This window comes from Myotis yumanensis, unplaced genomic scaffold, assembly GCF_028538775.1.
Source record: "Myotis yumanensis isolate MYYU_CA2020_CCGP unplaced genomic scaffold, mMyoYum1.0.hap1 SCAF_10, whole genome shotgun sequence".
NCBI lineage: Eukaryota > Metazoa > Chordata > Mammalia > Chiroptera > Vespertilionidae > Myotis > Myotis yumanensis.
Genome location: NW_027223761.1, coordinates 5,555,042 through 5,582,142, shown reverse-complemented (window position 1 = coordinate 5,582,142; position 27,101 = coordinate 5,555,042). Strand labels below are relative to the sequence as shown.

The following is a 27,101-nucleotide window of genomic DNA, read 5'->3' as shown; positions in this document are numbered from 1 at the left end:
CCTCAAGTGGAAATAGGCCTATAAGACAAACAACAACAAAAAACAAAACAAAAAAACACAGAAAAAAGTTTCTTTTATTTTAATAACTGGAGAGAAAGTTATAAAATAGACAACACAGAGCCTTGTGACTCCCTCAGATTGGCAAGGAACACGGGGATACAGACATGTAAACAAACAGAGCTTCCAGACGTTATTTTGTCCTATAGAACTTCCAGAACACAGCAGCGCCCACGCTCTGCAGGCAAGAAAGCAAGTCTCCATGCAGAGGGCAGCGAGGGGCTCCTTGCCCTCAGCCGGGCTGTGCGGATGCTGCTCTCCCTGGGAGTGGCCCAGCGGCTGTGTTCTGTGGGCCACTTTCAAGTGTGCCTTCTCGCTCTTCTTCAACCCCTGCCCAGCTCTCCCCTCTGACCCACGCCCCGTTCCTGTTATTAGCAGGAAACCTGCCAAGCTAAGGGAGCCTGGCGAGTCCCTCAGTTGGAGCCACTGGCTCGAGACCCAGCCTTGCTACTTGAAAAACAGAAAAAAGGCTACAAATATAACTTATTAGCCATCTAATACTGTCCTCCTGCTACAGGTTTCTGATGTGTCTGGTTATAATTCTGTCCCAATTTTTGGCTCTTGTTCTCAGGTTTTTGACTCAACCAGGAAAAGAGAAGGCCTTGTGGCCTGGCCTGGACTCTTCTGTGCTTCAGGCCACAGCTCTGGGCCTCTCAAAGATTCTCCCCACCTGGCTCACCCGTGAAGCTAGACCCAGACAAGCCCTCGACCTCCAAAACCGTGAGCTGTTACGCACAAGTCTGTTATCTGATCAGAAGGCCCTTGGTCGGCCCAGGCTGCCTGGAGGCAGTGGGAGGGAGGCAGAGCTGTGGGAGGGAAGAGCAGATGGGATGTGCTGTCCTGGTGGCAGGGGACCAGACAAGGCCAAGGAAGGACACAGGTAGCAGGAAGCTTGGGGCGTCAGGGTAGCCACCCCAGAACCACGGCACGGAGCACGTGAAATGTCCAGGATAAATAGAACCTCATGGGAGAGAGATAAGCCAGCTCCATCCTCTCTTAAAAATAGTCGCCATCAGCACCAAAAATATATTAATATCTATACATTTGTCATCTTTTAAAAAAAGGGAATAAAACCTCCTTGGCACCTTGTCATTGATTTTTTAAAATGAGGTGATATGTGGAAAGGCCTCCCGTGTGTGCAGGCGCGCACATCTTCAGCGGCGCACGCGCCCCGCAGAGGGCAGAGCCCTGCAGCCCTGGGTGTCAGAAGCACTGCCAGGCAGGTCATCGCCAAGCCCACGGCCGTCTCTCACAGGGTGCTTTTTGCCAGTGCTCCTGGCCCTGCCACCCACGGGGGACCAGCAGCCCCCACCCTGTGCTCCAGAGGCAGAAAGGTCACAGGACCACCCTCCTCCGGGAAAGAGTTCCTGGCTCTGCAGGTGTGCTGCTTCCTCAAAGGCAGTCCTGGCCTGGCCCCTGCCCGTCTGCCCATAATACAGGCTTGGATCAGCCTCCACCCAAAATACAAAAAGGCCGACATGAGCAGAGGTCAGTGCGGGGCTGAGTGAGCACACATCCTGGGGCTTCAGTCCCGATCACCAGTGTTCCAGCAGGAGGCCGCAGGAGATGGGACTGGCCAGGCCGCAGGGTGGTGGCCCTTCCTGGGCCGGACGGCGCACTCAGAGGTGGTGGTTGCTCTGCAGCAGGGAGTTGACGGTGTTCTGCAAGGCCACGGCCACCTTCTTGGAGGTCTTGCGTAGCAGCGGGCTGTCGGGGTGGTGCTCCTTCAGATGCAGGATGTGGCCCTCCTGGCTCTCGGACGTGCAGCCGCACTCCTCGCACACGTACAGCTTGGCCCGCCGCTCCTTGTATGCGTACTTCTGCTGCACGCCATGGATCTTCTTGAGATGAGACTCCAGGGAGCAGCGCTGTGTGAAGGCCTTGTCACACAGGCTGCATTTGTAGGGCCTCACGCCTGCGAGGAGGACAGGGCTGGGCGTCAGGGACCTGACAGCAGCTTCCCGGGCACAGAAAGGCCCGGCCACCTAACTGTGGGGAAGAGGAAGGGACGGAGGCCTGTGCATCTCCAGCTCCCCGAGGGCCCAAACTGCTGAGCTGAGGACGGCTTCTCCCTGAGCTCCGGTGCCCCTCCCAGCCCCCCACCCCCAGACAGCAGGCCTGCCGAGTGTCCCACGTGGCCTCAGGCAGGCGCCAACCACGGGGCTCCTCTCACCAGTGTGGGTGCGGACGTGTCTCTTCAGGTCGAAGGTGTCATTGAAACCCTTCCCACAGTAGGTGCAGAGGTGCCTCTTGACGTCGTTGTGACACTTCATGTGGCGATTCAGCATGCGCTGGTAGGTGAAAGCCTTGTGGCAGATGTGGCAGGTGAAGAGGTCTCCACTGGGGTTGTCCCCCAGCGTCACCTGTGGGCAAGGACAGTCTTTGTGACAGATACCCAGCAGTTAGGACTGCAGGTTGGCAGATTGGCAGGACACAAATGCCAGCCCCCAGACCCCCTGAGGAAAGTGACACCACCCGAGGCCACACCTCTGTGCTGCTGGCTCACAGAGATCAGTGGTGACCAGAAAGAATCTCTGAGTCAACGTCAGCCTCCTGTGAGCTTCCCAAGTCCTCTTTCAAGGTTGCCAGCCAGCCCCTTCTTTTCTAGAGACGGGCAGGGAACTCCCTATATAGACAGCCCATTCATCCTCAGCGATTCTACCTGCTAGAACGTTCTCCCCTTCGCTGAGCCCAAATCTTTCCCTGTCGTTTCTGCTCTCCGTCCTCATTCTATGCCTTGGGACAGGGAAGAATGTCCACAACACTGTCTCCTGCACAGCCTTTCCCGGCGGAGACACCGCTGGGAGCCTGGGCCCCTCCAGGGGAGCCCTGCCCCTGGTTTTACTTGAGCCAGGCCTGACATGATACGGTCTGAGTCCCTTTGCTACCTGATGACTTGCTTGCTTATAAGCATTTTTCGTTTTGTTTTTTTGTAATTGTGGAAAATCTCAAATCTATCCTAAGTGGAGATGTGGCCTCAACGCCCCACCTCTGTTACTGTTCTGAGGCTGCCTGTACTTGGTGGGTGGCCATCGCTGGCAACTCCTCCTGAGCTCCCTGTGCACTGGGTGCACCTGTCACCCCGCACCTCGTCCTCTGTACCCTGGCCCCGGGTAAATGCTCCTTATTGCCAGCTAGTCAAGATCAGGATTCGCCCTAGCCAGTTTGGCTCAGTGGACAGAGCATCGGCCTGCAGACTGAAGGGTCCAGGGTTCGATTCCAGTCAAGGGCACATGCCCGTTGCAGGCTCGATTCCCAGGCAGCCAATCAATGATTCTCTCTCATCTTTGATGTTTCTGTCTCTCTCTCCCTGTCCCTTCCTCTCTGAATCGATAAAAATATATTAAAAGAAAAAAAAAAGACCAGGACTGATTCCAGCACCCGCTCTCCAGTGCCCTCTGCTTTCTCTGCATCCCTCCCTCCCTACTGGGGCCCCGGGCTGGGAGGAAGGGGGTGTGGGGATCAGGGGCGCTGCCGGGTGCTGGCTCTCTGGCCAGCCCAGCGCATCTGGGTGGTTCCCCTTTCATTACAACACACACTTGGCCTCCGCAGGAAACAGAGGGAAGAACAGGACCCACTGCCAGCTTCTCCAGCCTTTTGGCACATGGACGGCGCTTCAAGAACGCTTCCACTGGATCGGCACTGCGGGCGCCTCCCGGCCGGGAGCTTTCAGGAAGGCAGGCCTGGCCAGGGCAGCCTGCGCAGGTGCGCTCCTCGAAAGCCTGGGTCACGTACCGCTCCCACTGCTGAGCACAGCGGGGCGCCCACCAGGCCTGCCCTAGGTGCAAGGCCTCGAGTGGCACTGGGTGAGGCGGAGACTGTCCAGCACGTGCCTCAGCAGATAGCCAACCACCAGGCCGACTCCAGACCTCACTCGCATCGCTGCCCGGATGGGGCCCCAGGAGGTGCTGAGCCGGCCTCACGTCTCCCTGATTTTCCTAGGACTTCGGTGTGAACAGGCTCCCCTTGAGGCCAGAAATAAAACTAAACCCCCAGAATGGACTCCCAAGGCTTAAATGTCCTTTGAACCCCTCTGCTGCTTCCCCGCATGACAGCCTCACTTTAGAGCCACTTTTCATCTCTTCCAGCCCCTGTCTATGCCCAGCGCAGGGTCACCTCTGCAGAAACCTGGACCCAGACCCCAGGCCGGTCTCCACTTAGGTCTCATTTGTGCCACATCTCCTGGGCTGTTCCTCAGAGACAGTGCGAGGTCAGTACCTTCATCTTGGTGCGCAAGAAGCCGTGGTCTCTGCTCTGGGGGTCCGCCAGGCGGCCCATGTCTTCGGAGGGCAGCTGGGCCACCACGCAGGGTCCAGAGGCCATGCTGTAGCCGGAGTCTCGAAGGCTCATGTCCAAAGCGAGGGGGCAAGAAGGGGGCTCAGCCACTGATGGCTCTGGCTCCGGGCAGGGCTGTGGCGGATAGAAGCCCAGGCTGACTGCAGAGAGAAGAATGGCCAGATGAGGGGCTTGTTGGAGAAAAGGGGGTTCAGTGGGATTTCAGGAAGGCTCTCTGGCACTTAGCTAGCTGGAACCTGGAGCCTCCATCCCACCCCTGGCAGGCATGTGGCCGAGCAGGGCTACCCCCAGCCCACTACACACTGCACCTCCCTCCTGCCCCATTAAGGTAATTACAGGTGACGCCAGCCAAGCGCCTCGACCCACAGGCCTGCCCGCTGAGTAATTTGTGTCTTAGCGGAACCGGGAGGACCAAACCTGCCCTGCCAATTATCCCTCCGGAGCAGTCTGCCTGCCCCACCTGGGCCAGTCCCTCTGGATTCCAGGCCTCATCCATGCTCCTGGAGGCCTGCGCCCAGGGACTCATCCCTGCCCCGGAAGAGTTCCTGGTGGCCTGAGCCACCCTGGGCCTCTCCTCTAGGCAATTTAGCTGCAGGCTTTAGGGCATTGGGTGCTCCTAGCCCCTTCCTCCTCCGATTGGCCAGTCCCTGCCGTTGTAGCCCAGTAGGGCTCCAGGGACCCCCCTCCCACTGGCCCAGCTTGGCAGGCAAACAGGCCAGGTGGGGTGGAGCAGGGAGGAGGTCAGGGAGCAGCAGGTGGATGCTGCGTAACAGTCTCCTGGGCACCTGCCCAGCTGTTACACAACCCTCCCCCACAGCAGGGACCGCTCGCTGTACAGTGAGGCTGGGCTCCCGCCCTCCTGGGCACCACCGCCCTCCTCGGCACCGATACCTGGCAGCCTTTGACATGACCGCTCCCTACGACAGACACCTCACAGTGAACGGGGCCGGGGAGGCTTGGCCCTGGTCCCCACTAGGGAGGAGGAAGAGTTCTGAGTGACACAGGAAACAAGCCTCAGAGCTGGCAGCTGGGGCAAGCAATCTAATGTTTCAGTTTAGTCAAGAATTTTCTTCCAAAAAGGCAAAGCTCTGTACTTAAAACCCACACGTGAGGAGCACTTTCCAAGCCACAGAAGGAAAAACCCAGAGGGGCCAAGAAAGAAAGGACGAGTGAGCTTCAGGGAGAGGGACTTAGAAGGTTGAGTTGGGGTGTCAGGCCCATGACAAGGCCCACTGCCCACAGCTGGTGAGACAGAGGGACCCAGGCAGGAGGGCTGCTGCCCTCACCGCCTCTCCAGGCCACTGCGACGAGGCCCAGGTGGACAGACGACGTGGGGGGAGGCAGAGGAACGTACGGATGGAGGGTGAATGTGAGACACCGAAGTTTCGGGAGAGGCCCCGGCTCTCGCCCCCTCAAAACACAACAAAGGTCTGACAGAGGAAGAATGCGCGGCCTGCCGCCCAAACCCGTTCTGCTGGCACTGGCGTCCGTCTGTCCGGGGGACTTTAATGAGCCACCTCATTCCAGGAGTTGATTCACCAGTGCCTGGCCCTGGCCTGGCCCCTGAGATGGCGTGGCACCTCCCCAGGCCCTGGAAGGCTGGCCAGCAAGCCCAAGCCCGGGGGTTGGGGCGGGGGGACACGACTCCTGTCTTGCTGCAAGGGCAGCTGTCTATATACAGGGGCTGGGGGGGCTGGGGGGCCCAGGGGTGTGTCTGAGTGTTGGCGGTTTAGCAGCTATTACAGATCTTGACCAAGAATTCAAAGCTGAATGACTATTTCCATTTCTCAGTCCAGGTAATGGAACCTCTACCCTCTCCTGTCTTTCGGTGTCGGAGAGCGTGAGTGAGGCTCCGGAGAGTGGGAGCCGGGCCACACGCGCACATGGAGCAGCAGAGGGAGGAGGGACAGCAGGTGAGGCAGCTGGTGTGGCTCGCGGTTCCCTCTCTAATAGATGGGCTCATGGGTAGTGTTCCAAGGATCCACGCGAGTTTGGGAGGGACCCTGTGCCTGCCTCTCCCATTACACAGAAACCTTGGAATGCGGGCGCTAAGGAACTGGGGACTTGTGCGCCCACCCGGCCTGGCCTCCTTGCTCCTCTAGCTCCACGGAGGGGGAGCCTCATGGCCGCCAGGGTGGGGATGTTTGCCTCATCTTAGCCACCTGCCAAACCTGTCTTCCTGCCACCCCCACGAGCGTGTCCCTGATGCCGCCGCACGCACAGGGAGTGCTCATCGGCGTGCCGCTCCTGTCACTGGGTGTCACCGAGTGTCACCGAGTGGCAGGAGGCAGGAAGCAGAACTGGTTGGGCCCGCCTTGTGCACCTCTGTCCCCTAATTAGATGTTTCCGGCAAGGCGGTGGCCGCTGTGGCTATTCATTGCCCGCCCACAGCTGTGGCGTGTGGCAAGGCCAAGGCCAAACCAGCCTGGCCCTCTCCTCACTCCCTCAGGGGGTTTGCGGGTTCCCCTTCTGTTGCCCAACTTGCCTCCACCTGCACGACATTGAGGGCAGAGGCCCAGAGCAGCCGCCCATCTGAGGGCCTTCCCCGCCCGCACCCTCAGCAAGTCCTGTCTTTCTTGGATTGAAAACGACTGGGCCCTTCCTGGCCGGTGTGGCTCAGTTGGTTGAAGTGTCGTCCCATTTATCAGAAGGTTGCGGGTTCGATCCCCAGTTGGGGCACATATGGAAGGCAACCAATCGAGGTGCCCTCTCACATCAATGTTTCTCTCCCTCCCCTTCATCCCCCGTCTCTAAAATCAATAAGCATATCCTCAGGTGAGGATTAAATCTTTTTTTTAAAGCTATTGGGCCAAATACTGGACAGAGTGCCAGGTCCTGCTCCGTCTAAGGCCTCAGGCCAGGGCTGGGCACGAGGTCTGGTCTCAGCTCTCTGGGGAGAGAGAGCAAGTGAAGCAGATGTGAGGATGCACAGCCTCTGACCCTGGGGCTGGTGCTGACCTGGGGGGTGGGGGTCCACTGAGCTCTGAATGGGGTGGGGGGAACCCACTGTGTCAGTACATCCCAGGTTGGTGTTAGGCCGCCTGACACCCTTATCAGCAAGGGCAGGGGTCTTGTGCCCGTCTCCTCCAGCCCCAGCAGGTCAGCGAGCAATGCCCGAAAGAAAGCCAGTGCCAGCCAACTGGCAGAGGCCGCAGCCCCGGAAACACAATGGGTCTGTCCCTCAGCCTGGTGCTTCCATTCTATGAACGCCAAGTTTTTCTCTCAGGCAGTGTCTTTTCCCCGCTCCCCACCCACTTTTCATACCGCGTCTGTAATGAAGTTGAAACTGTGCACTCAGCCCTCACACTAGGTCAGGGGTCCTCAAACTACGGCCCGCGGGCCATATGCAAATACAAATATTGTATTTGTTCCCATTTTGTTTTTTTACTTCAAAATAAGATATGTGCAGTGTGCATAGGGATTTGTTCACAGTTTTTTTTTAAACTATAGTCCGGCCCTCCAACGGTCTGAGGGACAGTGAACTGGCCCCCTGTTTAAAAAGTTTGAGGACCCCTGCACTAGGTGGACAGCCCTGACCAGGAACTATGCCCCGTTTGCATCCTTCCTACCCTCCCGTTCAGCACAGGGCTGGGCATCCTGCAGGATCCGCACAAGACTTGTTGGAAGTGAACAGCGTTAAAAAGAAACCCTGATATCAACAAAACCCATGCTTCGCTCCTGTCCTCCCTGTGCCCAGAGGACTTGCCCTCACAGCTCTCCTGCTGGGACAAATGGTCTGGCAGGATTCTGCCTTGGGTCATCCAAGCTAGGGACAAACAGGTTGGCAGCCTGGGTGACGGCACCCCACGGGACAGGTAGGAGTCCCATCTAGCCCACTGCCCAGGCCCAAGTTGCTCTTCTGTCCCCATCCACTGTCTGGCTGTCTACTCTCCCAGCCTTGCTCCCTGGAGAGCTTGGTGACAAGTCGTTCACTGCCAACACTTCCCAGGAATCACAAGAGTAATCATCACCAGCCCCACGAGGGTAGCTCAGTTGGTTAGAGCATTGTCCCGATATGTCAAGGTTGTAGGTTCGATCCCCATTCAGGGCACATACAAGAATCAACCGATGAATGCATAAGTAAGTGGAACAACACCTCTCCCCCCCCCCTCAAATCAATACATTTAAAAAACATCATCATCATCATCATCATCATCATCATCATCACCAGAGGCCTAATCTCTCCCCACCCCCACACGTGTATTCTGGGACCCAAAGCTGACTTTCGTGGCTTTCAGGGCCAGGTGAGGAAACACCAGTCTCCTGCACAGTAGCCTGTCTGCCTCCTCGGGGTGGGCATGTGCTAAGGAACTGGCAGAACAGGCAGCAGGGGCTCGAAGCAGAGGAGGGGGTGGTTGGGGGCCTGCAAGAGGCCCTGGGATGCCCATGTCATTCCAGCTTCCCGGGTCCATCTACCTTCAAGAGCCTTTCTGGCCTCGCGAGATTGAGGTTGCACTTAAGGCCTTGGAGGACTTGCTCGGTGGGAGCTTCCCCTTCAGACCATGAAATGGAATTCAGCCCCTGGGTACAATGGGTGGGGGCATCCTCAAGAAACCAGCATTACTCCCAGCACTGCAGTCAACATTGACATAACAAAGGAGGAAGCCAGGGGAGACCAGGGAGAGAGGGGAGTGAAGGGCACCGCGGGTAGCATCTTAACCTTAACTGCAAACCCTTTCACCTCCCAGCGGTGTGCAGCCATCTCCCACCCCTGTGGCCCCCAGCCACTCCTGGGCTTGTCCTTGGCTTTGGGAGGAGAATGAGGCCCAAGGGAAAGGTTCAGCCAGGGGATGTGTGTTGGGGGAACCTCTTGAACTGTGCCTCAGGCCGAGAGCCTGGAGTGCTGGTGGGACTGGGCCCAGGGCCTTCAGTCAGTAAAAGTACAACTCCTTCCGCGCTCTGGTGTTTAAGGGTCTCAGAGGGCCCTGGCGGGAAGGTCAGACCTCAAACACTTCCCTGTTCCCAGCCCCTGCAGTGCCTCTCAGGGGGATGGATGGGGTCAATGCTTAACTGGTCACAACGTGCCCGGTCTGTGAGGTGGGGTGACGGAAACGTGCCCAGCCGGCTCCTGGGGTCACAGTTGACTGGTGATGGATGGCCCAGCCAGGGGACAGGCCAGCCCCCCCCCTCCAGCCATCTGAGGCACCCGAGCGTGGCCCGAGAACATTCCATTTCTCATTTCCAAAAACTGGGGAAACTCTCCAGTGCGCGACAGGGCTTTTGAGACAAAATTAAGTTCTTTAACTTCTACCCTTTACTTGACTCCACAGGCTTCTCCCTGGCCAGAGCGATGAGGACACATCTCACACGCACCTCCATCCTGCAGAGCGAGTGGCCGGCCGGCCTCCCTCACCTGGATCACAGGGGCAGGTGACAGACGCCCAGAAGCCCTCCTCTGCACCCGATGGGACAGCCCTGGGCTGGAGGTCCCCTCAGCCACCCACCGTGGCCGCCAGAACTGCGGGGGGAAATCACCAGGCCAAAGGAAGTCAATGATTTCAGCAAACGGAATTTCTTTGTCCTTTGTAAAAGTCAACACATGATCTGTTCCTGATTGGGATGTGAAATAAAACTAAAAATAACAGCACAGCGAGTCTCCTGCAAGGCTCTCAGCTCACCTTTACCACAGTCCAAGTTCAGTTATCAGATCCCAGGGAGCAGCTAAGCAGCAAGTCAAACACAGGTGAGGGAGGAGGCGGGCGGGAGGAAGCTCGGCCCTCACCCGCACGGCCCTGCTGGCCCTGGAACCCCCGCAAGAAACTGTAAACAGCCCGGGCGCCGCTAGGCCGCCTCCGGGAGGAGGCAGCTCACTCCCCTGTGTCCGTTTCCCACCGGAGCCCCGGTGGACGGAGGCCACGCACGGGGTCTCGGGCTGGAGAGAAGGCCGCGCTAGGACACATCCCGCCAGCGCCGCGGGCCTTTGGACCCCGGTGGGTCGGCCACGCAGGTAACCACAGCGCCTTTTCCAGAAACGTATTCCGGAGAGAAACTGAGGCAAGAGCCCGCACAGGGCCCCCACCGCCCTCATTTCTCCAAGGCCTGGGGCGGTGCCAGGGAGCCCGCGGATCAAGGGTCAAAGTCGGTTGGTTAATTACAACCGCTCCCCCCTTGGAGGCGCTGGACGGGTGCTTGGCACATCCCGCCCCGCCCCCAGGCCCGGGGAGGGGGCGTCCGAGGAGCGGGCTTTCTCCAGGGGGGAGGTTTGCTGGGGGAGGGGAGGGGGAGGGGACGGGGAGGGGGCGGCCCCCGGGAGCAGAAGGTTCTGGGGCTGAGGGAGGAAGAGGCCGCCGCGGGAGAAGCAACGCAGGTTACTCATTCCGAGTGGCCTCCGACGCCGCGGTCCAGGCGTTTCCCAAAAATAAACGGGGCGCACCGCCTCCCGGGGCCTGGTCCCCTGGCGGTGGGGTGGCCTCCTTAACACCACTCCCAGCTCAGCTGTGCCCGCTGCCAGGTGGGAGCAGGCGTTTGTCGCGGAGGTGGGCCCTGGTCCCCCTTTGTCTCCAGGGCCAGTGGGGTGCCCCCGCCGCCGGCCCTCAGCGCGGCGACCTCCCGGCCCGCCGCGCAGGTGGGGAGCGGAGAGGCCGGTGCAGGCGGCTCACCCTCGGTCTTCTCTCACGTTTCGCACAAATCTCAGCCGAAACTCCAGCTCGCTCCCTGCCCCCCAAAGTGGCATCGCTCCAGTGCCCTCTTCCCGCCTCATAAAAGTCCCAACTTTCCGGATTTACGACGCGGGAGCGGAGGGTCGCCTGAGCGGTGACACACCCGGTTGCCTCCCCTGCGCCGCGGCTCGGGCCGGTGGAGGGAGGGGGTCGCCGCTCGGATGCGAGCGCCTCTGACCCGCCCGCTCCCGCCCGACGCGGGGCCTGGGAACTGCTCTCCCCCGTCGGGCGGCCCCCGCCCCCACCCCCACCCGGCCGCTCCTTCCGCTGCCCCTGCCCCTGCCCTCCCCTCCCCCCCGGGCCGCGGGCTAACGGGGCTGCGGCCGCTGGAACATGAAGTCGGGCGCCCCGACTCCGTCGGCCGCCGGGCTCGCGCCACCGCGCCCCGCGCGTCCGCCGTCCCGACGGGGCCCCGGGCTGGAGGGCGGCGGGGCCTCGGGGCCGCGGGCCAGGCCTCACCTGGCACGTAGATCTCGCCGCGCTCCTCGTCCGGGAGTTCACTCCAGTTCCTCTTGCACGTGGAGACGCACGGCTTCTTCACGAGAAACGCGCGCGGCATTTTCGAACCCTGCTCGCCCGACACCGTCCGCTTCCGTCACCAAAGCCGGCGCCGTCCACCGTCCGCCGTCCCGGCCCGGCTGGAGGCGGCTGGGAAGGAGGCAGGTCCGCGGAGAAGTGCCGAAGAGCCCCGCGTTCCGCTGAGAGACCGTGCCGGACGCCGCGCCCGTTCCCAGCTCCTCCGAACGAGGTCGCCTGCAGCCAGGTGCGCCGGGCGGGCGGGCGGGGAGGGGCCGCGGCAGGTCAGCGTCTCCGGGCTCGGCTGGCGTCCCCGCGCCGCTCGGGAGTCCTCAAGTGCGAGCCGGCCGGCCGGGCTCACGCTTTATTGGCTCGCGGCGGTGTGTGTTGGTGGCTGGGGCGGGGAGCGGGGGTGATCTGAGCTAATTAGCTTGGAGCGGCCCGGGGAGCGACGGCGCATGCGTTGGGAAATAACGGTGACAACCCACCTATTTGTTACCTGTCGAACCGGTTTTCATTCCGCTGCTGGTGAGGTGGCCTCGCGGCCTGGGCGGGGTGGCCGGGCGGGGGCGGGGGGCGGGCGCCGGGCACCCAGCACCCGGCGGCCCAACCAGCCCAGCCGCCGCCCGCCCAGACCTCCCCGACGGGGCGCAGCGTTCGCCAACGGAGTTTGGGAGTTTCGGAGGGAGCAGGGGAGGGGAGGAGGCAACGTTATTTGCACCGGCGCTCGCACGCTCTGCGGGTGATGAAATGAAACTCGCCCAACTGGGTCCGGCCCGCCCGGCGAGCCCCGGGCGCCTGAGGAGGCGCGAAACCGTCGGGCGGGAACGGGCGGCCCGGCCCACACTTGTTGAACCCGGCCCGGGCCCAGATAGCCCAGGAGCCCGATGGCTGGGCCGAGCAGTGCGTGGTTCAGCCCGGAGGTATTTGCTGGGCGCGGACTCCGTGCGGGAGGGCACGCGGGGCCCCGGAGCGCGCCGGCCGGTGGGCCGACGGGCGGCTACACGCAGGGCCGCCATGGAAAGCGGAGAGCGCCGAACTCTGGCCGGAAAGTGTGGAAGGCTTCGTGGAGGAGGGGGCGTTGAAACCGCTCTGAGTCCACCGAGATCCCGAAAGGCGCCAGGCCTTAGTCAGTGGGGCTTACACAGGCGCAAACACCCTCATCTTTGTCCCAAATGGACGGATTTCAGGTACAGCAAGGCCGGAGAGCCGCGGACTCCATAGGAAGTCAGTCCCAGCCTGGCTGCAGCCAGGACAGGAAGCTCATGTCTGCTTCCCCCTAGAGCCCACCCTTGGCCGAGGTTCTGCCTGGGACCTTCCCCAGGCTTTCATCGTGCTCTGCCCAGTGCCCAGGCCCAGCTGGAGGGAGACCCACCCTCCTCAGAACCTGTGGAGCGCTGGTGGCCTCCAGGAGGCTTGCCACCTGGATGCTGGGACTCAGCTGAGCTTCTCTTACTGACATAGGGCAGGAACGGGACCCCTTCTTTTTCGCTCTCTCCCTGCCCCATAATAAACATCTCGTAGTCCCAACCACACACACCTTCCTCACATATTGAATGTTTGCTGGAACAGATTAGGAGGAAATGAGTCCGAAAAATGAATTCACAGTTCAAAAGTCACAAGTGAAAAGGGTAGGGTAACCTGCTGATGGTGGCCTTCCGGGCATCCAGTTGAGGAGGACAGTTTTTCAAGGGGTGGCCCTGCACATCCCCCACGGGACGTCTGTGGAGCATCCAGCTGGGTGGGGAGAGTGTGGGCCTGGGGGGCAAATGAACCTCCTCCTCCACTCCTTCCTGGAACTTGTAGGTTTAGCTAAGGGGCTTTCCTTTCCATCCTGCTTCTTTGTCTGTCACCTGAGAATCCTATCACCACCTCCTAGGGTCCCTGTGAGGGGGATGTGGGCTTGGCAGTGGGGGTAATGTTCACCTCACCCTTCCCTTTCCTTTCCAGGGATCTGCCTTCAGGCAGCCCATGTCTGCCTGTCAACCTTCCATTCTTATCCCAGACTGTCTCTTTCAACTGACCCTAAGTGAGCACCTACTATGCGCTTACCTTTCAGATAAATCCTGGAGAAACAACGTTGACTAACACAGTCTGCCTAGGAGAGAGGTGAATTTGGCTCGTTCACTCAGTACATATTGATTGAACACTCTGGTTGTGCCAGACCCTGACGGGGCTGGTACATAGTAAGTGCTTAGTGAGTACCCTGTTGTAGTCTTCAGGGGTGACCCTGGATACAAAAGGCAGTCTTTTTCATGGACTGGGAAGCAACTCAGATGTCTCCACTTGTGGAAAGAAAGTTACACAGTGTTTGGAATGAGGCCACAGGGAGGGAGCGATGTTCGCTCATGCCGTCCATGGCTCTCTCTTCATGCCTATCCTGTGCCTGGCATAGTGGGTTAGCAATATTGATTAAATGAATGAATATCCTATTTTTCTTGATTCATGTGACCCATTCAGCTTTTCCTGTTCCAACTTTTGGTATACTAGTACACAGAGATTCAGAGCAAAGTTCTTTGTTTGTGTTTTGTTGTTGCTCTTAATCCTCATCTGAGGATATTTTTTTCATTGATTTTTAGAGAGAGTGGAGGGGGAGAGACAGAGAGAAACATCGCTGATGAGAGAGAATCATTAATCAGCTGCCTCCTGCATGCACCCTGCTGGGGATGGAGCCCAGGCATGTGCCTGACCAGGAATCGAACTGTAACCTTCTGGTTCATAGATTGATGCTCAATCACTGGGCCACACTGGCCAGCCAGAGCAAAGTTCTTTATTATAAAGAGAACAGTAGTGCAAATTCAGTGATAAGAGGCAACTGGCGCTGGCTGTCAGGGAGACTGGAGAGTCCTGGGGACTGTGGAGAATGTACTATCTGCAGGGGCAGTGACAGTTGAGCAGAGAAACCCAATGTGGCCACATCTGTCCATTTTCAAAGAGAAGTAGGAAATCCAGGTTAGTATGTGAACGCTATCAGTTTAAAGTCGACTTGAAAAATTTTAAAACGTAGAATCTAATCTAATAAAAGAAAAACATGCAAATTGACCATACCTTCGCTATGCCCCCAAGACACGCCCACCAGCCAATCAGAGGGACTATATGCAAATTAACCCAACCAAGATGGGGGCTGGCAACCATGGAGCTGGAGGAAGCAGGAGGCTTAGGTTGCCCTGGCAATGGAGGAAGCCAAGCTTCCCACCTGCCCTGGCCGGCTCTGGCCTCCGCTGAAGGCAACAAAGTTTCAATTATAATCCCAGATACCGGCTTCCAGCCAGCCTCCACTGGGAGCTTGGGTGGCTGGGGGCCGTGACCAGCCCGCAAACAGCCATCAGCCCCTCACCCAGGCAGGCCAGGCACCCCAGCGAGGACCCCCACCCTGAAGGGGCTGTGGCTAGCCTGAAAACAGCCATCAGCCCTTCACCCAGGCTGGCCAGGTACCCCAGGGGGGACCCCTACCCTGAAGGGGCTGAGGCCAGCCTGCAAACAGCCACCAGCCCTCACCCAGGCTGGCCAGGTACTCCAGTGGGGACCCCCACCCTGAAGGTGGTGTAGCCAGTCTGAAAACGGCCTTTAGCCCCTCACCCAGGCTGGCCAGGCACCCCAGCAGGACCCCCACCCTGATCCGGGACACCCTTCAGGGCAAACCAGCCGGCCCCCACCCATGCACCAGGCCTCTATCCTATATAATAAAAGGGTAATATGCAAATTGACCCTAAAAGCAGAACGACTGGGAATGACTGGTCACTATGACACACACTGACCACAGGGGGCAGACGCTCAATGCAGGAGCTGCCCCCTGGTGGTCAGTGTGCTCCCACAGGGGGAGCTCTGCTCAGTTACAAGCCAGGCTGACGGCTGCCAGTACAGCGGTGGTGGCGGGAGCCTCTCCCGCCTCCTCAGCAGTTCTAAGGATGCCCGACTGCAGCTTAGGTCTGCTCCCCGCTAGCAAGTGGACATCCCCCGAGGGCTCCCGGGCTGCCAGAGGGATGTCTGACTGCCAGCTTAGGCTCAATCCCCCGGGGAGTGGGCCTAAGCCAGCAGGTGGTCATCCCCCGAGGGGTCCCAGACTGCGAGGGCACAGGCCGGGCTGAGGGACCCCCCCCCCCCCAGTGCACAAATTTTTGTGCACCGGGCCTCTAGTGAGTTAAATAAAATACCTACTAGTATGTGGGTCAGATTTGTCTCAGGCTAATGGTGTGTGGCCTGTGGTTCATGGGCAGCTCTGGAACCAATGTGTACGGACTTGGGTAAACACCGAAGCTAAACTATGAGCTCCATGAAGACACTGTCTGCTCTGTTCACACAATGCCAGTTAGATATCATCCCTTCATTCCTTCATTTAGTCAACAAGTATTTATTGAACATCAGCTGTACACTAGGCACATAACCCATAAAGGTAAACAAAAAGCTAAGGAAACTATTACTGTGACACAGGACTTTAGTGATGGGATAGCGACAGAGATCTGAAAGAGAGGTAGGAGCCAGCTGTGTAGAGCTGGGAAGAGCCTGACCTGCAGAAGGAACAGCTGGTGCGAAGACTCCAGAGTGGGAGTAAGCCTAGTGTGTGCGATGAACCGAAGGGAAAGGCGGCCAGATTGGGAGGGGAGGGGGGGCAGGGTGTGGGAACTGAGGTTGCAGAGGCAGGTGGGCCACATCCTGTGAGTCCAGTTGGTGGGGGCTCAGGGTCTGGTAATGGGGGAATGGAGTGTGTTCGGAGGAGGGGTGTGTGTGAGGATGGCAGTAGGGAGACCAGTAAGGGAGGCTGCTGTTATAGTTGGAGCAGGATGTGACAGTGGCCTGGGTCAGCGCCAGCAGAGCCTTGAGCATTGACTCTGGGTGGACACCTCTCATAGGCATAGTGTGAAGGAAGGCGGAACCCCAGCAGGCTAGTGAGGACCATGTACCCCGGAGTGCTCGGCTGCCATCCAGAGCAGCCCAGGAAAAGCGAGGGCAGAGATTGGGTGGAGGGAGAAGGTTTGCAACCAGCCTTCCTGTTCTGAGAGGCTCCCGGGAGGAGCCGGATGGTGTGGGGGCTGAAGCCCTCCCAGGCCAAGAGGGCTTCCAGAAGCTGAGATGTGCCGAGAGGACAAGCAGGAAAGAGCACTTGGCCAGTCGGGTGCCCCAAACTCTTCATCTTGAGGACCTGGGCCTCAGTTTACACATCTGTGAAGTGGGGCTCCTAGTTCCTGCTCTGCTCCTCAGAGCTGTCTAATGATGCTACCAATTTGCTTTTGCCAGAAGGCTAGCAGCCCTAGAAAATGAACTCAGCCTTAAAGCAGGCGAGTGGTGTCCCTTGTTCCCAGGCCTCTGCTCGGCTCAAACAATGGCCTTTCCAGCCTGACAGCAGCTGTGGAGGCTGCACAGCCCCCAACAGAGTGTGAAGTGCTGTGGGGGTTGATTCCTTCATCTCTTGCTGAGTTCCTGCCCATGGGCCTCTCAGCCCACTGCCAGGGGGGCCAGGGCCACATAGGGCTAGCAGGGAGTGGGGGGCTGCATGTGGGTAGAAAGCTCCTGAGGTGGAACTGGGGACCATGGGCAGAGGAGCAGGCCCCCTGGGCCAGCTGGAGCCCCGGGAACGCTGAGGGAAGCCATGGGTTCCCGTTGGAGGAGGCCAAAAGCCTGGTGAGGCTCACACTGTGGCCACGTGTCTGACCTGCCAGACTTCATTTCATCCTCACAGTTGTCACAGCCTCTCGGCATCTCTGATTCAGGAACTGTCTCGGAGTCTCAGGGCCTCTCCCTTCCGCAGGTTCTGTGAGTTCCAGCCACATCACTGCCCTCTGTCCACTGATCAGGCCAAAGCTGTTCCCAGCTCAGGCCTATCTTCTGCTCTGCCTTGTGCCCGAACGCCTTTCGCTACTTGATGGCTGGCTGCCTCTCATCACTCAGGTTTCAGCCAAATGTCCCCTTTTCCGAGAGGCCTCACTGACCTCCCCAGCAGATCCTTGTCCCCTGGTCACCTCTGTCCCATTACCCTATTCTGTTCTCTTTGCGCATCTTTGTTGTCTGTCCCTTGCCCCCATGAAAGTTCTGTGCAAGAGGGACCTCTTTTAACACCATGTTAGTAGCTTTGTTTAGATACTAGAGGCCCTGTGTGTGAAATTCATGCACCGGTAGGGTCCCTAGGCCTGGCCAGTGATCAGGGCCCATCAGGTTCCCCGCCTCCCTGCCTCCTCCTTCCCTCACTCCCTCAGCACCCCACTGCAGCTGCTGGTTGCCTGCCATGTTCCACGCCACCCCCTGGTGGTCAGTGCATGTCATAGCGAGCGATCGAACTCCCGAGGGGACAATTTGCATATTAGCCTTTTATTATATAGGATAATTCGTATACCAGAAAATCTATCCTTTTAAAGTATACAATTCAGTGGTTTTTAATATCTTCACCCATGTGCAACCATCACCCCAAATGAAACCCAGTACCCATTAGTAGTCACCCCCATTCCTCTCAACCTCTGGCACCCACTTCTCTGCTTTCTCTCAGGCATGTTCTTTTTAAAACATCTCCTGTCACCCCAATACATATAATTAAGCCAGTGTGGCTCAGTTGGTTGAGTGTCATCCCATGCAACAGGAGGTCACCAGTTCAATTCTCGGTCAGGGCACATGCCTGGATTTGGGGCTCAATCCCCAGGCGGGGGGAGGAGTGGGCATGTGGGAGGAAGCCAAAGTGATGTTTCTCTCATGTCGATGTTTCTTTTGTTTTTGTTGTTTCTCATTGATGTTTCTACATCTCTCTCCATCTCTCTGAAATCAATAAAAACATATTGAAATAATAATAAAATAAAACAACTCTGTACCCCCAGTGCCCAGTGCTGTGAGGACGGGTTGGTCACATCCCCCACTTTATAGGTGAGAAAACGGGCTCAGGACCCCTCAGAAAACGGATTTTCCCTGTTCCACGCCTGTGTTTATTATCTCCCCGGCACTAGGCTGCACTGGGGAGGATGGAAACTCAGCAGGAAGAGAAGCAGTGAGGTGTGGGCATCGAGTGGGGAGTTCCCTTCTTGGCTACCTGGCTGAGGCCCACCCCTGGGCATCTCTGGGAGGTCTCCTTCAGAGGCAGGTCAGCGACTGCAGATTGAGGGGACATTCATGCCCTCACTGCTGGTGGGCTGAGTTCAACTCTATGCCTGTCCTGTGCCAGGGACAGACCAGCACCACCCTCCCACCGGGGAGCAGGGCAAGCAGCTGAGGGCAGGGCCCATCCCGGGAGGGTTGAGGGCAGCTGGTATGGGGGGAGGGCCAAGTCAGGGCAGCGCGGGGCAGTGTGTTTAAGTCCAGGCTCCCCTTCTTAGGAGCTCTGGGACTTGGGGCAAGTGACTGCACCTCCCTGGGCGTTCCTTTCCCATCGGAATGGCACCCATCCGTGGGTCCCTCAGGGTTGTTGTGAGCCTGTGAGTTCATGTGGACGAGCCCACCACAGCATCGGGCCCCCCCGTGGGGTGCCCTCCCCTCAGACCCTGGGCCCAGTGGAGCCCAGGCTCAGAAAGGCTGGTGGCTCTCGGAGGCTGAGTAGGGGCCAGAGCAGCGTCAGATTTCCTGACCCTTTGAAGCCTGTCTCCTCAACTGTAAAAGGGGTTTAATAATCAGTCCTCCCTCCCTGTGAGCGGCCAGGGCTGGGGATGTGCAGTTATCAGCAGCCTCTGGGCCTCAGACAGGGAAACCAGACAGGCTCCCTCCCAGGGCCGCTCTCATCCTGGCCTCTTTCATCTTAGGCTTAATTAGCCAGGCCGCCCCACCCTACAGCCTCTTGGCGGGGGGTGTCCTCACTCCCATTTTATAGATGGAGAAACGGAGGCACCTAGAAGGAAGTGGTTTGGGGCTGCCGCCTGTGAGTCAACTGTGGAGCCAGGGGCAGAGGAGTTGGGACAGGCTTTCCAGTCGGACCTGTCCCTGGGGGTGGATGCTGGTCTCCATCCCCCTGGCACCCCAATAGCCTCTTTTCCAGCTACTCCATCACTTCCATCGGAGGGCAGCAGGTTGGGTAGGGAGGGAGGGACCTGTGAAGCCTGGAGGAAGGAGAGAAACTAGTTAGCAGCTGCTGTTACGGGGCTCAGGTCTGTTTCATCTTCAAAGCCGGCTAATGAGAGCCGCAGGCGTTAGGCCAGTGGGCTGTGGGGTCCGGCCGCCTGCAGTTCTGTGCTGGGGAACCTGCAGTCATTGGGGCATCACAGCCTTGGTCCCCGGCCCAGGAGCGGCTCCTAGGGAACCCCTGGCCCAGCTCCCTTGGTGCCCCTCAAAGCCTTGGCCCCAGGTCTTCCCCGGTGAAGCCTGGGTTTCCCATCGGTGCTAGGCGTGCGGTGTCCTGACCCCGTGACACGCCAGGCTGCAGTCCGCACCTCTGCATCCCGTTGTTCTCCGGCTTCATCACGGTTTATGGTCTTGTCTCCAGCTTTACACTGGCCTGGCAGCCGCGACCATGGCCGACGTCGGTGCCGCCTCTGGCAAAAGTCAGCAGCTTCCTCCCGCCGTGACCCGGGCGCCGGCTCCGCGCCCCCAAGCCGAACGGGTGGGGGCTCCCCAGGCCGGCGTCGGAGAAGCGAAGCCAAGCCCTGAGGCACCTGCCCAACCGGTTCAGCCAGGGCCGCGGCGCGCGCTTCCTGCGGGAGCCCTGGAACCGCACCTTGCGCACCCCCAGCGGCCACCTTGGGAGCTGGAGCGCCCGCACCCTACAGCACCCCGGGAAGGCGCGCGGCTGGCGCGGGGTGCGGTGCGCCCGGGCTCCGACGGGGGGCGCGCAGTTGGCCATCGTCGCCAACCCGGGGTCGCTGTCCACTCGAGGGCTCTGGGATCGCAGCTCGCGCGCGAGGGGACCCCGGCCTCTGGGAGCGGAGGCCACCCAACTCCACCGCCCCTGCCCCGGCCTGCGGCGGTTTCGGGGAAGGGGGGCCGGCGCGCAGCGGGACAGTTACTCAGCCCCAGCGAAACCGGCGAGTCGGCACCTGCCGGCCGGGTGGGCGGGGGAGGCGGCGGCCCCGTTACGGCCTCGCCCCGCCCGGCCCGGCCTCCCACGCGCCCCGAGCCCCGCCCTGCGCTGCGCGTCCCGCCCCGCGCCGCCCGCCCGGAAGGAGCCGGCTGGCCTGGGCGCCAGCGGCGGCTGAGTCAGGGGAGGTAAGCGCGGCCGCCCGTTACCGCGGGCGCTGGGGACCGGGGTGGCGCTGTGGTTTCGGTGCCGGCCGCGGGCAGGCGGACTAATGAGCCCTCGGCACGCACCCCGCGCTGGCGCCCCGCCCGGCATCCCCGCCCCTGTTCTCCCGCGTTTCTGCCCCGCAGGGATCCTGGCGCCCCCCCCCCCCCCAGCCCAGCGTCACCCTGAAACCTCTCGGTTTTATCTCGGGGCCCAGGCACAGGGTCCCCGCTGGCGTTTGCGCGTAGTCGAGGGTGTCTGAGGTTTGCAAAGGGCTCTGGGGTGACGATGCCTCCTTCGGGCTTGGCGGGTCTCGCGGCTGCCGGCCTGATCCCCCCCTCGCTCCTCCCTGCAGGGACCCACGTGCCTGACCATGGGGCTCCTGAGCCGGGAAGCCTGGGCCCAGCGCCTGGGCGCCTTCCGGGCCAGCCCGTCCGCCTACATGGCAGCTCCTGAGGGTGAGGATCTGGGTCGTGACCTGCTGAGCGACCTGAGGAGTGAGAAGCTGAGCGAACAGACCAAGGTAGGCCCGGAACGCCCCGCCCCTGCCCTGGCCCGTATGGTCTCCTCAACCCACTGCGCTCTGAACTCCATCTTCTCCAAATCTCCCATCCCCAGGTTTCCATGTTGGCCCTGAGCTTGGAGTACCCAGCCCAGTTGTGGCCAGATGCCCCTGCAGCGGAGGCAGCTGCCACCTCCCTGTTGGATACCCTGGTCCTTCTACCCCCGCGGCCATCAGCTCTGCGGAGGCCCCTGTTGCTGGCAGCAACCACAGCCCTGGTGACCGGAGGTGTGCTCGGCCCCACCTCCGGGGCCTCCCTGCGGCTTCTGCCCTTGCTGCTCGGCTTGGCTTCAGGTGGTGATCTGGGGCGAGGCTTTGGCCCCTACTCGGAGCAGCGACCCCTGCAGGCCACTGCGTGCGAGTGCCTGCGGGAGCTGGAGAGCTGCAAGCCTGGGCTGCTGGGGGGCTGCCTGGGGCTTCTTCGTGGCCTGTTGGGACAAGAGGGCCCCGTGGCCCCTGTCCAGCCACTCAGCCTGCTGCTGGCACTTGCCCTGCGAAACACCTTGGTGATACAGGCTAGGGCCAGGGCCAGCCTGCAGGGCCTGCTCACAGTCAGGGCTTCTCCCCCTGGGGGTGGCCCCTGGAACTGGACACTAGCTCAAGAGGGCGAGGCCCACCTTCAGCCCCAAGCGCCCAGTTGGCCGGCAGCTGAGGAGGAGTGTGGCCTTTCAGCGCTAGAGCCTAGCCCCGAAGAGGCCCGGGAGCTGCGGGCTGCAGTGGCCCAGCTTCTGGACACCTCGTACTTGCTCACACCTGTGGCCCAGGCCCAGCTTCTGTGGCTGCTGGGCTGGGCCCTGCGGGGTCTGCGGGGACAGCCTCCAGTGCTCTTCAAGCCACAGTTGGTACGGCTGCTGGGCACAGCCCAGCTGACACTGCTGCACGCTGTCCTGGCACTGAAGGCAGCCTTCGGCGAGGCACTGTTCACAGCCCAGGACGAGGCCTTGTTGCTCCGCCGGCTCACCTTGGCCGCGCAGCACCCAGCCCTGCCCCTGCCCGCCCATCTCTTCTACCTGCACTGCCTCCTGAGCTTCCCAGAGAACTGCCCGCTGGGCCCCGCCGGTGAGGAGGCTGCCCCGCTGCTGCTAGAACCGCAGCTCTGCCGTGGCCTCCTACCCAATCTCCTTCATGACCCGATGGCCCTGCTGGCCCGCCTGCACCTGCTGTGCCTTCTCTGTGCTGAGGACGAACAAAAGGAGGAGAAAGGACAGGCTCAGAGCCCCTGCCACTACTTGCAGGAACTCCTGGCCGGCCTGCAGCAGAGGGCGGCCCTGACCGGAGGCCCCCGGGCCTTGGCTACACTCTGCTTCCAGGCTTCATACCTCGTTGCTCACTGCCTGGCCGGGCACCATACAGTGCTGGCACCCTTGACCCATGGGCTGGCCCAGCTCTACCGAGCCCGGCCTGCGCTGGCTCCCCATTTTGTTGACCTCTTGGATCGAGTGGCCCCTGAGCTGGGGGAGCCACTGAGGGTGGTGTTGCGGCAAGAGGTGGTGTCCAGGCCAGGAGGGGATGAGGCCCTTCGTTGGCACCTGCAGATGCTGGCAAAGGTGGTAGACAGGGATGCTCAGAGTGCCACCCTCGGTTTCCTGCAGGCTGCAGCTGCCCACTGTACGGACTGGGGCCTCCAGCAGGCCTTGCTGCGAGTCTGCCGGGCCCTGCTGCGGGCGGGTGTTGGGGGAGGCCTGGCAGACTTGCTGCAGACATTGGCCAGGCAGCTGGAGGACCCTGATGGGCGGGACCACGCCCGCCTCTACTACGTCCTCCTGAGCCACCTGTCAGGACCCAAGCTGGGGGTGGCCCTGGGCCCCTCCCTTGCTGCACCTGCACTGACCTCTTCGCTGGTGGCCGAGAACCAGGGCTTTGCCACGGCGCTGATGGTGCAGGAGGCGCCAGCCCCGATTCGGCTGAGCGTGGGGCCCCGAAGGGCTAAGGGCCCGGTCCCAGTGCTGCAGCTCCAGGTAGAGGTGCTGGAACCCGTGTACTCTCTGGAGCTGCGCTTCCGAGTGGAAGGACAGCTCTATGCACCCTTAGGGGCTGTCCACGTGCCCTGCCTGTGCCCTGGCCGCCCGGCCCGCCCTCTGCTCCTGCCCCTGCAGCCCCGGCGCCCAGCCCCCGCACAGCTGGATATCCGTGCTCTTTACACCAAATCCACTGGCCTCACATGCTACACCCACCTGCCACCCTTGCCTGTGAAATTCGCTGACCTCTTTCTGCCTTTCCCGAAGGCCCCTGAAGATGCCAGGTTAGGCTTCTTTGAGGAACTGTGGGACTCGTGCCTGCCAAAGGGCACCGAGAGTCGCCTGTGGTGCCCTCTTGGGCCACAGGGTCTGGAGGCCTTGGTGTCACGCCACCTGGAGCCCTTTGTAGTGGTGGCCCGGCCCCCCACTAGCTACCACATAGCCATCCGCCTGCCCCCAGACTCAAAGCTGCTGCTTCGGCTGGAGGCAGCCCAGGCGGACGGAGTGCCCGTGGTCCTGCGGACGGATGACTGGGCTGTGCTGCCCCTGGTGGGGGACTACCTCCGAGGGCTGTCAGCCGCGGTCTGAGCCCCGGCTGGGCTGGCCAGGTGGGAACAGGACTGTGGCCCTTACAGGGTCTTGTCTAAGAGGGGCAGGTGCAGAGCAGGACCTGGTCCTATGGATCCTTTTTTTAAAAACCTCCGTTCACCGATGACCCTCGTTTGTTTTCTTCTGGGCCCTAATCGGGAGCAGAATCACTGGGATGGGGTCAGAGGCTCCCCGAAAGCTTCTAGAGTAGGAACCCCCAGATTGCGGGGCTCCAAAGTACCCTCCTGGCAAATAGCCTGGGATTCCCCAGAATCTCTGCCCAGGAGGCAGGAGAAAAAACATCCTCATCTCTGCTTCCCAGAGGGTCTGGTCTTGCCCAAAGCTCCCAGCAATTTAGGAATGAGCCTGGAGCTGGGCGTGGCCTCCTCACCTGTGGGCCCGCGCTTTTCAGCTCCTGAGGGTTGCAGGGTCCCTGACCCCGGGAGCTTAGGCTAGAAACAGTGAGGAGACTGCAGTGGCCTCTTCCCTGGGGAGTGAGGCTCCCCCAGGCTGGGGAGGGGAGCCAGCTCTAGGAAGGGCCTGCTGGTACAGTTTCAAGGCTGAGGGGGCCCCATGGCCTGGGCTAAAATGAAGCTGGGTTTTTCTTACCCCATCAGTGGACCTCGAAATCTTCCTCTAAGAACCATCCCCTCGTTCTTATTCCAAATATGCAAAATACTCAGGATTCCGATGTGTTTTTTGAATCCTCACTGGAGAGTGTGTGTATGGCTTGACAGTGCTGCTCAGTGGATAGAGTGTCGGCCCTCAAACCGAAGGGTCCTGGGTTCAGTTTTGATCAAAGGCACATACCTGGGTTGCAGGCTCAGTCCGTGCCCCAGTAGGGGCACATGCGGGAGGCAGCCAATGTGTCTTTCACATTGATGTTTTTCTGTCTTTCCCCCTCCCTTCTACTCTAAATATCTATGGGAAAACACCCTTGAGTGAGGATTAACCTAAATAAGTAAACACAGATGTGTGTGTGTGTGTATATATATATATATATTTTTTTTTTCCATTGATTTTTAGAGAGAGTGGAAGGGAAGGAAGGACAGAGAGAAGCATTGATGCTAGAGAGACATCGATTGCCTCCTGCACACCACGTCTGGGGCATGGTGTAGAGGTTTACCATCCTGGAGCGGGTTTCTGTTGCCACATTCATCAGAGCAAAGCTCTGCACGGGCCATGGGGACACAGCCCCCACCCTCTGCCCTGGGGCCAGCCCCCAGGAGCTCACAGGAGCAGCAGTCAGCAGTGCTGGGTGGAGAATGGCCAGAGGCTTGGGCCTCACCATTTTGCGGGAGGGCCTCTTCTGCCACCCTGCCTCCTGGGCCCCCAGCCGAGCCTCTCCTGTCGGGCTGCCTGGGAGAGGAAAGAAGGGCCTGGGACAAGTGGGGCCGTCACAGGTCGGCGGTCAGGTGGTCTGTCCCAAGGTTGAGCTCCAGCGACTTGCTGTAGGATCCGGGCAAACCCTGCAACACGCTTCTCCAGCTGCTTCCAGCAGAAAGGATCTAAGGCAGAACCGGATGCTTAAATCAGGGGTCCTCAAACTATGGCCCGCGGGCCACATGCAAATACAAATATTATATTTGTTCCCGTTTTGTTTTTTTACTTCAAAATAAGATATGTGCGTGTGCATAGGAATTTGTTCATAGTTTTTTTTTAAACTATAGTCCGGCCCTCCAACAGTCTGAGGGACAGTGAACTGGCCCCCTGTTTAAAAAGTTTGAGGACCCCTGGCTTAAACCCCTGGGGAGGCTGGAGAATGGGCCTGCAGGAGGCCACTGCTGGGCTGTTGGGTTCCAGAACGTACTCCCCTGCCTGCAGTCCAGCTCTCAGCACCCAGGAAGCTGGGCCCGGCCCTGGAACATGGGGTGGGGCTGCCATCACTGCCTCGACTCTGCCCACAAAACCAGGGAGCTGAGGCTGCTGCAGAAAGACTGGAGCTTCCCCAGCTGCAAATGGCTGCGGCCTCACTTCCCCATCCACACTGTTCAGAGGGCATCTAGTGAGTGGGACCTATTTCTCAGGCACCACAGCTGTAACTATTAATTTTTTTTTAATCCTCAGCCAAGGATATGTTTTTTTTAAAAATTGATTTTTAGAGAGAGGGGAAGGGAGAGAGAAATATTGATGTGAGAAACATCAATTGGTTGCCTCTTTACACGCTCTGACCAGGGATTGAACCCGCGGCCTTTTGGTGTGTGGGCTGATACTCCCTCCAACCACCTGAGCCACCTGGCCAGGGCTGAATTACTCTTGAAGACAGAGGACAGCTGTGACTCTTGGGGTCATGGGTACCCAGCTGGCTGCAGGCTTCCTTTCTCCACACTCAGGTTTTGCCTCTCCCTGTCATCTCTTGCAAGGGGAGGGGCTGGGGGTGGAGTAGGAGAAGGAGGTAGAGTGTAGTCAACCCAGAATTGGGTGGTGGGGAGCTCCCTGAGAGTGCCTGCTGTGGGACCTGGGCTGGGGTGTGACTGCTGTTGGCACATGGACCATTCTGGTGTCTTAACTGTCCATCTTTCTGTGCTGCCATGGCTGGGACCTGAGTGGCAGCCGTATGCTGTAAGCCACACCCTGGGCATCTCTGGGCGTTTTTTGGGCTGTACAGCTACTGTGTAACGCGCTTGCATCCAGCTGTGGCCCCAACCCCTGGTGCTGCAGGAGGTTCGGTGCCCAGACCACAGCCTACAGCCCTTGACCTGTGGAGGCATGAACGGGTACGGATGGATGGAAGGATGGCTGGTGAGTCCTTCCATGGGCCGATTATCTTAATCTTGGGCAAAGGATTAATGCCATCTTCTGCATCTGAAGTCAAAAAGAAAGCAGGTGCGTTTTCCGGACTCGTATGGTACCTGGGAAATTTGCTGTGGTGAAAATGTTTAAATATCAAAGAACTTCCAACACAGTATTCACACATCTCCCAAGCAACTCTTGCAGGAGGAGGCCCTGTCGAATATAGACAGCTCTGCCAGCCTCAGCGGAGCCATCGAACGAAGCCACAGAAACCCTGAGGATCACAGGTCCAACTTTTTAAAGGCCCACGGGACCCGGTTCAGGACAGGTAAGACACACAAACTACCTACTCTTTCAGGCTCAACTGCAAAAACTGGCTTCCCCCCGGCCAGCCCCTCCTACTACAGGACCTGGGGCCCCAAACTAAGGACCTTCCTGGCCTCAGACTCCCAGACTCTAGAGGTGGTGTCCTCTGACACCTGAAATCAGGCGAGGAGGGACCGCACACCTCAGCCCCAGAGCAGCGCTGGACACACTGCAGGCAACATGAAAACAACTGCAAAGAAGACGAGGGGGCCTCTTTTTGGTCCAAGACCAAGTCCACTCTA

The 27,101-nt window shown here is 59.7% G+C and overlaps 2 protein-coding genes and 1 long non-coding RNA gene across 7 annotated transcripts in view; 2 read left to right on the top strand and 1 right to left on the bottom strand.

Annotated features, from left to right (window-relative positions):
- LOC139018762 (uncharacterized) overlaps window positions 1-9,918 on the top strand; it is a 38,853-nt gene extending 28,935 nt beyond the window's left edge. For 2 of the 3 annotated variants that reach the window (XR_011472943.1, XR_011472942.1), the window contains 6 exons: window positions 629-777; window positions 2,290-2,351; window positions 3,610-3,762; window positions 4,146-4,267; window positions 6,145-6,266; window positions 9,624-9,918. This is a non-coding gene — a long non-coding RNA (uncharacterized lncRNA). The remainder of the gene's footprint in view (window positions 1-628; window positions 778-2,289; window positions 2,352-3,609; window positions 3,763-4,145; window positions 4,268-6,144; window positions 6,267-9,623) is intronic. The other variant, XR_011472944.1, reaches the window with a different exon arrangement.
- Window positions 57-11,910, bottom strand: OVOL1 (ovo like transcriptional repressor 1). Its single transcript, XM_070427537.1, has 4 exons — window positions 11,472-11,910; window positions 4,276-4,493; window positions 2,231-2,420; window positions 57-1,972 (listed from the first exon to the last, which is right to left on the bottom strand). The coding sequence occupies exons 1-4, from the start codon at window positions 11,569-11,571 to the stop codon at window positions 1,677-1,679; spliced, it is 804 nt and encodes a 267-aa protein (XP_070283638.1). The 5' UTR covers window positions 11,572-11,910; the 3' UTR covers window positions 57-1,676.
- On the top strand, window positions 10,064-27,012 carry AP5B1 (adaptor related protein complex 5 subunit beta 1). Of its 3 annotated transcripts, none has more exons than XM_070427532.1 (3): window positions 10,064-10,300; window positions 21,008-21,175; window positions 21,271-27,012. In XM_070427532.1, exons 2-3 carry the CDS (start codon window positions 21,026-21,028, stop codon window positions 23,758-23,760), a joined length of 2,640 nt encoding a protein of 879 aa, XP_070283633.1. In that variant the 5' UTR covers window positions 10,064-10,300; window positions 21,008-21,025; the 3' UTR covers window positions 23,761-27,012. The 3 variants fall into 3 exon arrangements, with proteins under 3 accessions (XP_070283633.1, XP_070283632.1, XP_070283631.1); XM_070427531.1 differs by lacking the exon at window positions 10,064-10,300 and adding an exon at window positions 11,513-11,775; XM_070427530.1 differs by lacking the exon at window positions 10,064-10,300 and adding an exon at window positions 20,594-20,636.
- Window positions 27,013-27,101: the final 89 nt, after the last annotated feature.

What these genes read in the sequence shown, in the direction of transcription:
- AP5B1 (XM_070427532.1), top strand. Translation starts at nt 21,026, where the DNA reads ATGGGGCTCCTGAGCCGGGAAGCCTGGGCCCAGCGCCTGGGCGCCTTC. An exon ending in AGCTGAGCGAACAGACCAAG is followed by an intron (nt 21,176 to 21,270) that starts GTAGGCCCGGAA and finishes TCCCATCCCCAG; the next exon opens with GTTTCCATGTTGGCCCTGAG.
- OVOL1 (XM_070427537.1), bottom strand. Translation starts at nt 11,571, where the DNA reads ATGCCGCGCGCGTTTCTCGTGAAGAAGCCGTGCGTCTCCACGTGCAAG. An exon ending in CGGCGAGATCTACGTGCCAG is followed by an intron (nt 4,494 to 11,471) that starts GTGAGGCCTGGC and finishes TTCTCTCTGCAG; the next exon opens with TCAGCCTGGGCTTCTATCCG. An exon ending in TCTTGCGCACCAAGATGAAG is followed by an intron (nt 2,421 to 4,275) that starts GTACTGACCTCG and finishes CCTTGCCCACAG; the next exon opens with GTGACGCTGGGGGACAACCC.